Source organism: Coregonus clupeaformis, chromosome 6 (assembly GCF_020615455.1).
Source record: "Coregonus clupeaformis isolate EN_2021a chromosome 6, ASM2061545v1, whole genome shotgun sequence".
Lineage (NCBI taxonomy): Eukaryota > Metazoa > Chordata > Actinopteri > Salmoniformes > Salmonidae > Coregonus > Coregonus clupeaformis.
Genome location: NC_059197.1, coordinates 2,877,156 through 2,892,504, shown reverse-complemented (window position 1 = coordinate 2,892,504; position 15,349 = coordinate 2,877,156). Strand labels below are relative to the sequence as shown.

The 15,349-nt window shown below is 41.7% G+C and overlaps 1 protein-coding gene across 3 annotated transcripts in view; it reads left to right on the top strand.

The window, feature by feature from the left end:
• The first annotated feature begins 285 nt into the window (after positions 1-285).
• LOC121567334 (myeloid leukemia factor 1) overlaps positions 286-15,349 on the top strand; it is a 28,835-nt gene continuing 13,771 nt past the window's right edge. Inside the window, exons 1-2 of one of the 3 annotated variants that reach the window (XM_041877301.1) lie at positions 286-424; positions 2,580-2,742. In XM_041877301.1, the coding sequence (XP_041733235.1) occupies positions 378-424; positions 2,580-2,742 (210 nt within the window). In that variant the 5' untranslated portion in view covers positions 286-377. Of the gene's footprint in view, positions 425-1,101; positions 1,248-2,579; positions 2,743-15,349 lie in introns of those variants that run through there. The other 2 variants (XM_041877300.1, XM_041877299.2) reach the window with 2 other exon arrangements.

Here is a 15,349-nt window from a genome sequence, read left to right as displayed (position 1 = left end):
GATAGCTACAGTAGGTACCTTGGTAACCAAATAAATAAACATACTTGCTAGTTTAGCTAACCAAATCATCAGTGCCAATATATCCTCCAAAACACAGGCTTCGAGGGCATTATCACTTAAGTGGCACACGCTGGTAAAATAAGGCAACATTTAGAAGAAAACAAATCTAGACCTAGCTGCGTTGTCATGACAGCTACTGACAACATAACGTTCTTCTGATAGATCCTGCTCGAGCCTGTGAATAGCCAGCCAATAGGAGAGCTCGACGGAGCTCATCAGCCCAATGTTCTAAAATGTAGCAAGTTTCGATAGTAACCCGGGGCCTGTCACACGAGGTCGTACGAGCCGCTTCATAGCCGCTCCCAACACCGGTGGAAATGTTTAACAGTCTTCTCAGGGAATTTGACGAGGACCCTTTCTTATCGTAAGTAGTATCAATATTGTATTCTGCCGCTCATTCATTCGACTGTCTGAAGATTTTTCTAGAAAAATATTTATTTTAAATATCAGTCAAAAGTCAACACCACTTTGAACATGATGCCACATTGTTTCAGATAATGGACAAGAACGACTGTGCCCACCCCTTGTCTATAATGACTGTCAGTAGTGTAGGCTATTATCAATAACGTTATAGTTTGCCAGTGCTGTGATAAGATTGTGTAAAATAATGAACGTGAAGAATGTATCTGCACTGTATGTTTGTTAGCTAGTTAGCCAGCCAGCCGACAATATTAGAGAGGGATTATTCCATTATTAATTTTTCAATAACTGCCAATATGCAAACATTCCATTCAAACAATGCAGTCAATCCACAGCCGTGCTCTGGGTAAAATCAGTTAATGATTGGATGTACACATGTTGTAAATGCAACAAGTACTGATATTGTATCATATAATAGCACTGACAGCTTTTTTAAAAAACGAACATTGAAAATGTTATGGTCTTGTGCCACACGCTGGTAAAATAGCTAAGGCAAAACTTCGAATATTTTTTTATAGCGCGAGCTCCGTTGTCACGACAGCTACTGACAACATAAAGTACTTCTGATAGATCCTGCTCGAGCATTGTATAGCCAGCCAATCGGAGGACTCGTCGGAGGTAATGTGGCTGTTGGTTCATCAGCCCAACGTTCTAAAATGTAGCAAGTTTCGATAGTAACTTCATTGACACCGTGCGCTGGGGGCTGTCACGCCCGTGGAAATGTTTAACAGTCTTCTCAGGGAATTTGACGAGGACCCTTTCTTCTCGTAAGTAGTATCTGTATCACTATTGTATTCTGCCACTCATTCATTCGACTGTCTGAAGATTTTTCTCGAAAAATAATGTTTCTTTTAAATACCAGTCAAAAGTCAACACCACTTTGAACATGACACATTGTCTAAGATAATAGACAATAACGACCGTATGCTACCCACCCCGTGTCTACAATGACAGTATGTAGGCTATTATCAATAATGTTATATTTTAAGAGCTGCATTCACAATCAATAGGTTGCAGATATTTTTATGGGGAAATTGTGTGCCCAATTTCAATGCTTTGTTATCAGCATAGCCTATTCCCTTATATTATATCAGCAGTTCCAGAATGAAAAACAGTTTATATCTCCAGGCCATCAGACTGTTGATCAGCTATCACTTTGTGCATGGCTACCTGCCTGTACTCTGCCCTGCACCTTGAGACTTATGCCTCATGTATATACTGGTCACCTCATATTCTAAATCATTTAAATGACAACGAAGGCACACCGAAATCGATGTTTGATGTGTGTCAATAGCTACTGGTTGACATGTAGGCTAAAGTAATAGCATGGTACTTCCTACTCGAGGCATAGAGTTACCGGTGTCAGCAAAACATTGCTTCATGTTTTTCATTGGGGAATAGATGCTGTGAGCCATTCCCCAGGATAAGTGAGAGAATGAAATATCTATTAATCACCTGGCCTAGATCCTTGTCATATCTTAGGCCTGCAATAAAATCAGATAAATGTTACAGTACGACCCCCATCTTCAGTCTACAAACCAGCCCTCCCCTCGCAATGCCCGGTTGCATGTTCTTGCTATGACAATTTTGTATTATTATAACTATTATTATTATTTTATATTTTAAAACATACATTCTACACCGAAGTGAAGCCGCTCCGAACACCCAAAACCTTTCCGGTTGTCCCCCGAACTCCCCCCATCCACCCCACATCCAGCTATGACTATTTTTACTATTTTCACACAGAAAAAAAAAATGCAGATCACTGATTTGACCTAAAAAATAAGGAGGAGCTACACTGCCTCCTTCATTGAAGTGTTTGGGGAGGTGTTCCATGAATTGATAGCTAATATAACTAGGCCTACACATATTAATTGTGAATTTGATTGTATGACCGACAGTAAATGATGCCTGGTGTTAAGAAGTTCCCTTCTTTCCTTCCTTACTTCCTTCCTTTAGTTCCCTCCACTTTCCCTTTTTTTCCAATCTGCAGCTCGTCACTCATCAGCACAGTCATCAATTATGCAAAGAATTACAGAACCAGCATCTCTGGGAACGTTGAGGCTAATTCCATCTCTTCTTCTTCCTCTTCTCAACAGGGATCCATTCCAGGCACACAACACCCGTGTACAACAGATGATGCAGAGTTTCTCAGAGCCCTTCGGTCGGGACTTCATGCCCAGTATGACTGGCCGGCGGGACAGGGGCCACGTAGCTGGGGGCCAACCCAACACTAGCATGGTGCTACGGGAGGACCACAGGGTGAGGACTGATGCGCTGACTGTGACACACTGACTGGGGTACGGTGACTAGGGCCAATGTGTTGTCATGGTGACCTAGGTTAGGTCCCACACATCATCATCATAATAATAATAATAATAATAATAATAATAATACATGTGTAAAGCGCATTTCCTATGCTCAATGCGCATGACACAAGTAGCCTGGGAGTTTCGATATTGGCTAAAGCACATACAGATACTGACCAGGATATGTCAGGTCAGGAGAGGGTTGTTGGTTTGAATCTCAAACAGGTGACTGCTTCAGTGCCTCTAGTTCATACCCTATCCTTAAGCTGGTCTTCTCCCTTTGGATTTGTTCTCCTTAGCCTGCTCCCAGATCTGTTTGTGCTATAATGTCAACTCCTTATCATGCCAAACATTTGTCTGCACAAACAGATCTGGGTCCAGGCTATGTTCTCTTGGCTTGAGAAACAGAAACTGGCAACCATACCTCCCAGTACATTTTAGATTCTCCCCATTCACTCATACTCTCTTGGTGAAGGTGTGAAATCATATCCCTGGCCCAGGGGTTGGTCAGTTCTTGGTACTGACCTACATACTGTCCTCTTCATCGGTGTCAGTGAGTGAAGGAACCCAAACACTTGCACCACAACTCGCCCCCCTCCTTCATTTCAGTACCCAGCATTGAAACAAACAAGAACGCTGACCAGCCGAAATAGAAAAAAAAAGAAAAGGGCTTAGGTTTACTGGGCTCGTGATGGAAAATGGCCATGGGCGTGTAACCAGATCCCCCCTGCTGCCGGGTCAGGCCAGCGATGCTGTACTGCTTATTGAACCTCTGCTGCTGCTCTGCTGGGGCACTGGAGAGTTTGGTGGGTTGTAGAAGGGCAACCCCCTCGCCTCTGGCCAGCTATCTTTGGCCTGAGGAGGGTATATTTAGAGCATTGTTCCACTGACACACTGCTTTCTCACTCAAACACACCAATGGCCCTCTTGAGGACCCTGCTGCCCCGAGCTGTTGAAAAGACAAGTCAAAACAGACATGTTTGTTTTCATAGCTGTTTGGCCCATGGTTACATGCAGCAAATCAGAAAGGACACACTGTACACATTTCTCACGACAACGCTGGTTATGAGTTTATCACAATATAGTTCTGTTTTCACATAGGCCTGAATCGTGACTTGAGATCCTTGTTCCTTAACGTTTTCTTGCAAATCATCCATTGACATTAATGCATGATTGCCAAGTTAAGCATGTGCAAAGTTAGGATTCAGTGTCGTGTGTAGTTCATTTTCTCTGTAAATATGAACAGTACTGGTCCACTCCTGAATTACAGTTTCATGACAGTTAAACACTAGCCTATTAGCTCAGCTTTGCAATGCAGTTAGATGCATTTTCTATCAGAAGTCAAATAGACCATGTAGGCTAGTGGGAAGGCACGCACATTTTTTTTGATACCTCTACCTGAGGTAGAACAAAACACAACCATGTTTTTTCACATCCTTAATGTCTCCCATTTATGAAATGGATGGTTGTGTACAAATATTTTTCTGCAAAAGTGGTTAAATTGATAGATATTTTGACACACCCCCTAAATTCAAAAAGTACAGAATAGTGCCTGGCTGTAGGGGGGATGGGCCGCATAAGCTAATTTAACCCAATATTGCATGCTCTGATATTGCTAAAATGTTAAATACAAGTAGTCAGTTGTCTGCCCTATATACATACACAAACAAACAGCATTAGGATATAGTAATGCATCTTGGAAATATAAACCTGTAAACACAGAGATACAATAGGCGGAAATGTCAACTATAAGTATTTATTAAATTATAACTTTCCATGTCAAATGTGCTCTCATTCAGTGCTGTATCATCTTGCCTGACAAAAGTACATACAGTTACACATGTTTTTAGATGTTGTGGCTAGTGTAATCTGCTCTAAGGAAAGCAAGTGAGCTCCGACATCGGAATTAGATTACATTTTTTCATAATTGTATACAACACTCATGCCCGTAAAGACTGTTTTGGTGTAAATCAATTTGATTCTGAATCCAATATGGTCAACATGATTACATTCAAACACCTTCGCCTGCATATAAGTTGCCCTTGTTAATTTTGGATTTAAAAAGGGTTTCATCTTGGCATATCTAGGACTATGAGTGGCACTGCCATGCCTCTGTTGTGTTTGAATACCTGAGCCAAATAGCTTTTCAATGTGTGTTCATGTTTAAATCTCATTCACACACTTACAGCATATCAACAATGGGCAATTCTGCTAAATATAATAACAAACCTTTGACGACACAAGCACATAGTAGCGTAACCAAGTTACAGGAAAGCAACCTGTAATACAACAGTCAGCCACTCTAGTAGCGTATATGTACAGGGCTAACCTTTTCCCTCTTTCCTCACTGAAACTAAGTGTGCAAGGTTGATTCAAAGTCTTTGAGGTGTCCAGGACATGAGTGTGTCCTAACAGGGTGAGGAGACAAAGTAGCCAGTGGTGGTTGTAGTTCTGGGGCCTGACCAGCTTGCACAGGTAACTGGCCATTCTAGGCAAGCTATCGTTCCTGCATGACTGGCGGGATATTGCGGCTGTGTGGTGATCAGTTTCCAATTCTACAACAGTTGGGTGCAGACACTCAGGAGATGCAGCTTGCATGCCAACCAGGGTTGGGCTCAATTTGAACGAGACCCATTGACTATTTGTAATGTTATCTCAGCCTGAATGATTCTGGGGATACTTCAGTCGTGAAATGGTTAGTTGTCGGGTTGTGAAGGAGAGTCTGTGAAAGGGCTGTAACAAACAGACCAGCCCATAGATCTTTCCAACGCCTAATTGAGTTTTTAATGTTGAATGTGTCAAAATTCCTGCAGGTCACATCCTACAAATTCCTTAATATTATTTTGGAAGTTGGATAGAACAATATTAACTGTGGGTAGTTGGCTGTGATTACAATCTGGGGCAGGCCCAGCAGGAGATGAAGAGGGTGAAAGAACCGGTGACGGCGACCTCAGGTTAACTAGAGGCTACTTAGTGTAGGTTATAAACTAAGAAGTGTTATGATGGACGTAGCACAGCTCCACACACATACAAGCTCATAAGGCAGGTGTTCACCACATAGAACCAACACAACATGACACTTATTGACAAGAAATGCCATCAACTTACTGTTCCTTCACATATGATAGGATTTGCACCTCTTCAATGTTAATGCCATCCTGAATCTCTCAGAATTGTCCTCGATAGGTTCACTCCACCATCAGACCTCCCCTCTGGCAGTAACTACAGACAGAGACAGCATGGAATTGGACTGCCACATGTCAGTAGGGCGTTCAATAACCAAAATGCCACCTGGAAGGTGCTAGTGTGCATTGCCATCATATGTACCTATTTTGCTACCAACGATGGCTGGCCAGCCCATGTGATACCGGAACTGGACTTGCATGTAAAGAATAAGCTTTCATGTTGGGGTGACTCATGCGTTGGTCTGGGAAACTGTTCAGTAATCCCAACATCCCTTTAAGGACATATGGCATCTATGGCAAACAAGAGGCCCCTTAGGATGGTCAAACTTAAACAAAGATGCTGTATGTGATCGTGTATGGTGGCTGGGGATTGACTGTGAGATCATGGTCTTTGTGCATCATGCTTGACCAGCGCCACCTCCTCTGCAACCCCTTTACAGTCCATCAAAGCCCAGGGATCATCTTCAAATGTACAGTGTGGTTACAGTCTCCCCATACCCCATAATGTCACCATGTCAACATGTATGGCAACTCAAAGGCAGACTGGGAGATTCAGGATGGCATTGACATTGGAGTGAAGGCCCACTAAGTTGGTGGAATTTCTTGTCAATGATTGTTAGGTTGTACTGGAGTTAACGTAATTGCAAGAGTAGGGACTGAACAAATAAAATCCACAGAGGAACCTTTGACTGAAAACAATGAGAGTTTTCAGTGTCTGAGCCCAATTGTTTTCCTTAGATCCGATGAGATTACAATAGCCACATCATAAAAATCGTGTAACTATGTATTTCTGTCAGGCAGGACCATGCAGCACTGGATGAGAGCAAAGTTGTCTATTAATCAGCTAGCAAAAAGTAAAATCATAAATATTCATACAGTGCCTTCAGAAAGTATTCATACCCCTTTACTTATTCCACATTTTGTTGTGTTACAGCCTGAATTCCAAATTGATTAAATATATTTCTTTTCTCACCCATCTACACACAATACCCCATAATGACAAAGTGAAAACATGTTTTTAGAATTTTTTTGCGAATTTATTTACAATGAAATACAGAAACATCTCATTTACATAAGTATTCAGCCGACTAGGTGAACAATCTGTCGATGTGCCCTTGAGCAAGGCACTTAACCCTAATTGCTCCTGTAAGTCGCTCTGGATAAGAGCGTCTGCTAAATGACAAAAAAAAAATAAAAAAATATTCACACCCCTGAGTCAATACGTTAGAATCACCTTTGGCAGCGATTACAGCTGTGAGTCTTTCTGTGTAAGTCTCTAAGAGCTTTGCACACCTGGATTGTACAATATTTTACCATTATTATTTTCTAAATTCTTCAAGCTCTGTCAAATTGGTTGTTGATCATTGCTAGATAACTATTTTCAAGTCATGCCATAGATTTTCAAGCAGATTTAAGTCAAAACTGTAACTCGGCCACTCAGGAACATTCACTGTCTTCTTGGTAAGCAATTCCAGTGTAGATTTGGCCTTGTGTTTTAGGTTATTGTCCTGCTGAAAGGTGAATTCATCTCCCAGTGTCTGGTGGAAAGCAGACTGAACCAGGTTTTACTCTAGGATTTTGCCTGTGCATAGCTCCTGAAAAACTCCCCAGTCCTTAACGATTACAAGCATACTCATAACATGATGCAGCCACCACTATGCTTGAAAATATGGAGAGTGGTACTCAGTAATGTGTTGTATTGGATTTGCCCCAAACAGAACACTTTGTATTCAGGACAAAAAGTTAATTGCTTTGCCAAATTCTTTCCAGTATTACTTTAGTGCCTTGTTGCAAACAGGATGCATGTTTTGGAATATTTGTTATTCTGTAAAGGCTTCCTTCTTTTCACTCTTTCAATTAGGTTGGTATTGTGGAGTAACTACAATGTTGTTGATCCATCCTCAGTTTTCTCCTATCATATCCATTAAACTCTAACTGTTTTAAAGTAATTGGCCTCATGGTAATGTCCCTGAGCGGTTTCCTTCCTCTCCGGCAACTGAGTTAGGAAGGACGCCTGTATCTTTGTAGTGACTGGGTGTCTTGATACACCATCCAAAGTGTAATTAATAATTTCACCATGCTCAAAGGGATATTCAATGTATGCTTTTTAAATTTTTACCCATCTTCCAATAGGTGCCCTTCTTTGCGAGGCATTGGAAAACCTCCCTGGTCTTTGAGGTAGTCATTCAAAAATCATGTTAAACACTATTATTGAGCACAGAGTCCATGCAACTTGTTATGTGACTGGTTAAGCAAATGTTTACTCCTGAACTTATTTAGAAAAACATTATTCCACTTTGACATTATGGGGTATTGTGTGTAGGCCAGTGACAAAAAAACTCTATTTAATAATTGTTTTATTCAAGCTGTAACACAACAAAATGTGGAAAAAAGTCAAGTGGTGTGAATACTTTCTGAAGGCACTGTAGTTGATATTTCCTTCTATTGTATCTCTGTATTTACAGGTCTATATTTCCAAGATGCATTAAGATATACTAATGCTGTTTGTTTGTGTATGTAGTGCAGACAACTGACTACTTGGTATTCAAAATCTTCACAATATCAGAGCTTGCAATATTGGGTTACATAAGCTTATGTGGCCCATCCCCCACTCCAGCCAGGCATATTCTGAATTTTTTTAGTTTAGGGGGTGTGTCACAATATCTATCACTTGAACCACATTTGCAGTAAAATATTTTTACACAACCATCCATTTAATAAATGGGAGACATAAGAGATGTGAAAAAACATGGTTGTGTTTTGTTTTACATCGGGTAGGGGTACATTGGAGGCTCCTCAGAGGAGGACGGGGAGCAAAGCAGTGCGGTAAAAACAACAACAACACAGTTACATATGGAATAAACAAAACGTACAGTCAATAACACAATAGAAAATCTATATACAGTGTGTGCAAATGTAGTAGGTTATGGAGGTAAGGCAATAAATAGGCCATAGTGCAGAATAATTACAATTATAATTTGTTATTAACACTAGAGTGATAGATGTGCAGAAGATGATGTGCAAATAGAGATACTGGGGTGCAAATGAGCAAAATAAATAACAATGTCAATAACAATATGGGGATGAGGTAGTTGGGTGGGCTAATTACAGATGGGCTGTGTACAGGTGCAGTGATCGGTAAGCTGCTCTGACAACTGATGCTTAAAGATAGTGAGGGAGATAAGTGTCTCCAGCTTCAGAGGTTTTTGCAGTTCGTTCTAGTCATTTGCAGCAGAGAACTGGAAGGAATGGCGACCAAAGGAGGTGTTGGCTTTGGGGATGACCAGTGAGATATACCTGCTGGGACGCATACTATGGGTGGGTGTTGCTATGGTGACCAATGAGCTAAGATAAGGCGGGGATTTGCCTAGAATTGATTTATAGATGGCCTGGAGCCAGTGGGTTTGGCGACGAATATGTAGTGAGGGCCAGCCAACGAGAGCGTACAGTTCACAATGGTGGGTAGTATATGGGGCTTTGGTGACAAAACGGATGGCACTTTGATAGACTACATCCAATTTGAGTGTTGGAAGCTATTTTGTAAATGACATCGCCGAAGTCAAGGATCGGTAGGATAGTCAGTTTTACGAGGGCATGTTTAGCAGCATGAGTGAAGGAGGCTTTGGTGCAAAATAGGAAGCCGATTCTAGATTTAACTTTGGATTGGAGATGCTTAATGTGGGTCTGGAAGGAGAGTTTACGGTCTAACCAGACACCTAGGTATTGGTAGTTGTCCACATATTCTAAGTCAGACCCGCCGAGAGTAGTGATTCTAGTCGGGCGGGCGGGTGTAAGCAGCGTTCGATTGAAGAGCATGCATTTAGTTTTACTAGCGTTTAAGAGCAGTTGGAGGCCACAGAAGGAGTGTTGTATGGCATTGAAGCTCGTTTGGAGGTTTGTTAACACAGTGTCCAATGAAGGGCCAGATGTATACAAAATGGTGTCGTCTGCGTAGAGGTGGATCTGAGAGTCACCAGCAGCAAGAGCGACATCATTGATATACACAGAGAATAGAGTCAGCCCGAGAATTGAACCCTGTGGCACCCCCTTAGAGACTGCCAGAGGTCCAGAGAACAGGCCCTCCGATTTGATACATTGAACTCTATCTGAGAAGTAGTTGGTGAACCAGGCGAGGCAGTTATTTGAGAAACCAAGGCTATTTAGTCTGCCAATAAGAATGCAGTGATTGACATTTGGCATGGGCAAGTTGCAGCGGAGGGTGCAGAGCTGGTGGCCGGGGTAGGGGTAGCCAGGTGGAAAGCATGGCCAGCCTTAGCAAAATGTTGTTGAAATGTTCGATTATCGTAGATTTATCGGTAGTGACAGTGTTTCCTAGCCTCAGTGCAGTGGGCAGCTGGGAGGAGGTGCTCTTATTCTCCATGGACTTTACAGTGTCCCAAAACTTTTTGGAGTTAGTGCTACAGGATGCAAATTTCTGTTTGAAAAACTTATCCTTTGCTTTCCTAACTGATTGTGTATATTGGTTCCTGACTTCCCTGAAAAGTTGCATATTGCGGGGGCTGTTCGATGCTAATGCAGTATGCCACAGGATGTTTTTGTGCTGACTTCAATACAAAACCTAGGAGGCTCATGGTTCTCATCCCCTTCTATAGACTTAGTAATTATGATGACTTCCGCAGGACATCCTCCAACCTATCAGAGCTCTTGCAGTATGAATTGACATGTTGTCCATCCAATCAAAGGATCAGAGAACAAATCTAGCAATGAAAGCATAAGCTACAGCTAGCTAGCAATGCAGTGCATAGTGTGGTGAATAGTTGACTCAGAAGAGTGAGAAAGATAATAGTTGAACAGTTTTGAACAAATTAACTTCTTCAAAAATGAAGGAGAAGCAGCAGAGAGAGCGAGAGAGAGAGCTATATTTCATTGTACTTAGTTTACCTTTCACTTACTTAGCTAATGCAGCAAATTTAGCCTACTCAACAACCTGACTCAAACAGAAACAGAGAGGAATGCTATTTATGTTAGCTAGCTGGCTAATGCTATCCTACACTGCAACTCTTCCAAGTCAAGGTAAGCTTTCGGTTTCATTGATGTATTGCCAACGGGGCCCGCTGGTGTAACTGCTAAACTGCTTGCTGTACACTGTACTGCCTGATTGTACACATGGATTGGATTGTGGGTTTACTAACGCATTAGTTCTAGTTTGTTGACTATAGCATTAATATGGTGACAACAATGTAGACTGTGTAGCGGTTAGCAGTTCCGCCTTGTCACAGACAGCTGTTGTGTTGTGCACTGGAGTCCACAAGTGAAGGGAAAAGGTGAGAGGAGGAGAGCGTGTAGATGCGAGAAAAAATTGATGATGCTGTGTGTGGCTGCAATGAAAGTGAAGTGTGTGTGCAGGTGATGAGAGGTGTATTCATTGCGCCGATTTGGTTGCAAAACGTTTCTCAAATGGAACGAAACAGGGAGGGACCTACCTAAATTTGTCCAATAGAAACTCTTGTTTCAGTTACAAAACAGAATCAATCAATCAATCAAATGTATTTATAAAGCCCTTTTTACATCAACGGTTGTCACAAAGTGCTTATACAGAAACCGAGCCTAAAACCCCAGAGAGCAAGCAATGCAGATGTAGAAGCACATGGTGGCTAGGAAAAACTTCCTAGAAAGGCTGGAATCTAGGAAGAAACCTAGAGAGAAACCAGGCTCTGAGGGGTGGCCAGTCCTCTTCTGGCAGTGCCGGGTGAAGATTATAAGAGTACCTGGTCATTAAGGCTAGATCGTTCTTCAAGATGTTCAAACATTCATAGATGACCAGCCGGGTCAAATAATAATCACAGTGGTTATAGGGTGCAACAGGTCAGCACCAACAGGTCAGCACCTCAGGAGGTGCAACTGTTTGGACTAATGATTACACACCCCAGATCAGCTAGATGTAGGCAAGAGTGTGCAAGGCGTTATTGAATGTGTCACTGTTTGTCACCTTGATTACTCAAATGTGTCTCTCAAACCTGTGCACCTACGTTATAAACTTACATTTTTAGGCTAGGTTGTAGCAACCTCATGATGGGTATAGGGCAAATTTCAGTATCATGTAGTAGGCTACTAGCCTAAACCTATCAATGTTACATTGAGCTGGGTGAATGGAATATGAATGACAGTCATCCATTATGCTGTAATATAAATAAGGCCATGCTCATTAAAAAAAATCGTCCTCCCTCATCTTAAACAGCACTAGGGTTGCAAAGCTACCCATAGTTTACCAAAGTTACCGGAATCTTCAGTAATTTTGGTAATTAACAGAAAATATATGGCAATCTATTGTAACTTTGGTCATTTATACTTGAATAACTTTTAAAAAATATGTTCATATATATTATTAATTTTTGTATATCTGTGTCCATATTGTCCATGAGTTTCTAGTAGATAGACCATAAGATTCAAGAGAAAATAGCCTAATTAATGAAAAAAGCATATAATCAACAATGGCATTATTTTCAATTATCTCTGCAACTCCAATATTGACTTTTTTCACAACTGCTGCCACCATTTTGATGCCAAAACATTGCCAACAAATGCATACTGACATAGTAAAATAAAAATAAAGGTATAAAACAAATACAAAGGATATTTCATGCTGAAACTGTCATTAACACCAACTAAGTTGATAGTTTATATTAAGGAGAATGTTTACAGCTTTGTCATTAAATATTTTATTTGAAAATCATTGTATTTAATTATTTCGTATATTTTACATGTGATAAGACCAGAGAGCGGGCCAGAGATAATTACAGACACCTGTACAAATCTGAAGTACCCAAAAGGGCCACTCGATATCTTGTATTATATTACAGAAAATCCTTGAAAGATACCAAAATTCTGGTAGTTTACTGGTAAACTTAGAAAGTTTCCAGTAATATACACTCCCTTTGCAACCTTAAACGGCACCGACCACCACTGCTCAAAAACGTAAGCCCTTTTTGAGGATTGGTCACTAGTCTAATGGTCATATTCATTAGGACATGAAAACGTTTTGAAACGTTTTGCAACAGATTCCGAAAAGGAGTGTTTCTTATTGGACATGTCCAAGTTGTCTCTCTGTTTTCCTCCGTTTGGTACCTAATGAACATAACCCAGATCTGTCTAATGGGTCGCAGCCGGCCGCGACCGGGAGACCCATGGGCGGCGCACAATTGGTCCAGCGTCGTCCAAGGTAGGGGAGGGTTTGGCCGGCAGAGATGTGGGTTCGTTTCACATGTATGCATTCATTAACTGTAAGTCGCACTGGATAAGAGCGTCTGCTAAATGACTAAAATGTAAATGTAAAGACACCTTCTCTCTCCCAGTATAAAGGTCTCATGATGACCAGGCAGCTGCCCTCCACTAGAAGCCCTGAGGTGCTAAACTTAGTCCCTGTGTCCTTTCACTAATCCTGCGCCCCTCCCCGTGTGGCCAGTATATTTATCCCTGGTAATTACTTTCAATGGACCAGCCTCTGCTCTCTCTCGCTGCATGCGACCCTGTCCCTTTTTATTAGTCCTCTCCTCTCTCTCCTCACAGAGGCAAGCACGCTGAGTGGCCTCTTGTTGAGTACAGCACAGAGAGACTGTGCTTCCCAAATGGCACCCTATTCCCTAAAGTAGTGCACTACATAGGTCATTAGTAGAGCACTACATTGAGAATAGGGTGCTATTTGGGAGGCAACCACTGTTTTAGAGAGCTTTAAAGAACGCTACTGTAGCTAGCTAGCTCACAGTCGAAGCTGTTGTTAGTAAGAGCATGTGTGTGGTGCACTGTGCACAGCGGTGGCTAGCTCTGTAGCAGTGGGCTGTTGTAGGGATCTTTGAAAAGCTACTGGTGGATGCAGGGCCGGATTAAGAAATCATTAGCTTTGTTTTTTTAAATAGAAAATTGTTTCTATTGGTTCCAAAGACGGATTAGTCTTCTCTTTTCAGCAGTAGGCATTTGCTTTCCAAACTGTACGTTTTTCCCGCGATTGTATTTTAAAATCTGCAAAAGGCAAAGCAACAGCCGCAACAGTTCCCATTCAAGTCAGGACTGGTATCTATTGCTAGTGTGTCCATGAGTTTAACAGTCAAATTGCCAGGGTAAGAGGTTAAGAAACCCTTCTATGGATTATATTTTTACATTTTTGTCATTTAGCAGACGCTCTTATCCAGAGCGACTTACAGTTAGTGAGTGCATACATTATAATTTTTTTAACAATTTTGTATTACTTTTTTTATACTGGCCCCCCGTGGGATGTCTATATGTCTATGGCCACAATGCAACAAGTTGTTTATTTGGCGCGCATGCTGCCCAATCTGCAGTCTTCTCGACTGTAGGCATACCTGTAACTGCCAAAATAAAGGAAACACTTAAGTAAACGAGGGATATAAAGTATTCAGTGCATTTCGGAAAGTATTCAGACCCCTTGACTTTTTCCACATTTTGTTACGTTACAGCCTTATTCTAAAATTGATTAAATTCATTTTTCTACACACAATACCCATAATGACAAAGCGAAAACAGGTTTTGAGAAATGTTTGCACATTTATTAAAAATAAAAAACATAAATACCTTATTTACATAAGTATTCAGACGCTTTGCTATGAGACACAAAGTTGAGATCAGGGGCATCCTGCTTCCGTTGATCATCCTTGAGATTTTCTACAACTTGATTGGAGTCCACCTGTGGTAAATTCAAATTGATTGGACATGATTTTGAAAGGCACACACCTGTCTATATAAGGTCCCACAGTTGACAGTGCATGTCAGAGCAAAAACCAAGCCTTGAGGTCGAAGGAATTGTCCATAGAGCTCCAAGACAGGATTGTGTCGAGGCACAGATCTGGGGAAGGGTACCAAAATATTTCTGCAGCATTGAAGGTCCCCAAGAACACAGTGGCCTCCATCATTCTTAAATGGAAGAAGTTTGGAACCACCAAGACTCTTCCTAGAGCTGGACGCCCGGTCAAATTGAGAAATCGGGGGAGAAGGGCCTTGGTCAGGGAGGTGACCAGAACCCAATGGTCACTCTAGAGTTCCTCTGTGGACATGGGAGAACCTTCCAGAAGGACAACCATCTCTGCAGCATTCCACCAATCAGGCCTTTATGGTAGAAAGGCCAGACGGAAGCCACTCCTCAGTAAAAGGCACATGACAGCCCGCTTGGAGTTTGCCAAAAGGCACCTAAAGACTCTCAGACCATGAGAAACAAGATTCTCTGGTCTGATGAAACCAAGATTGAACTCTTTGGCCTGAATGCCAAGCGTCACCTCTGGAGGAAACCTGGCACCATCCCTACGGTGAAGCATGGTGGTGACAGCATCATGCTGTGGGGATGTTTTTCAGCGGCAGGGACTGGGAGACTAGTCAGGATCGAGGGAAAGATTAACAAAGTACAGA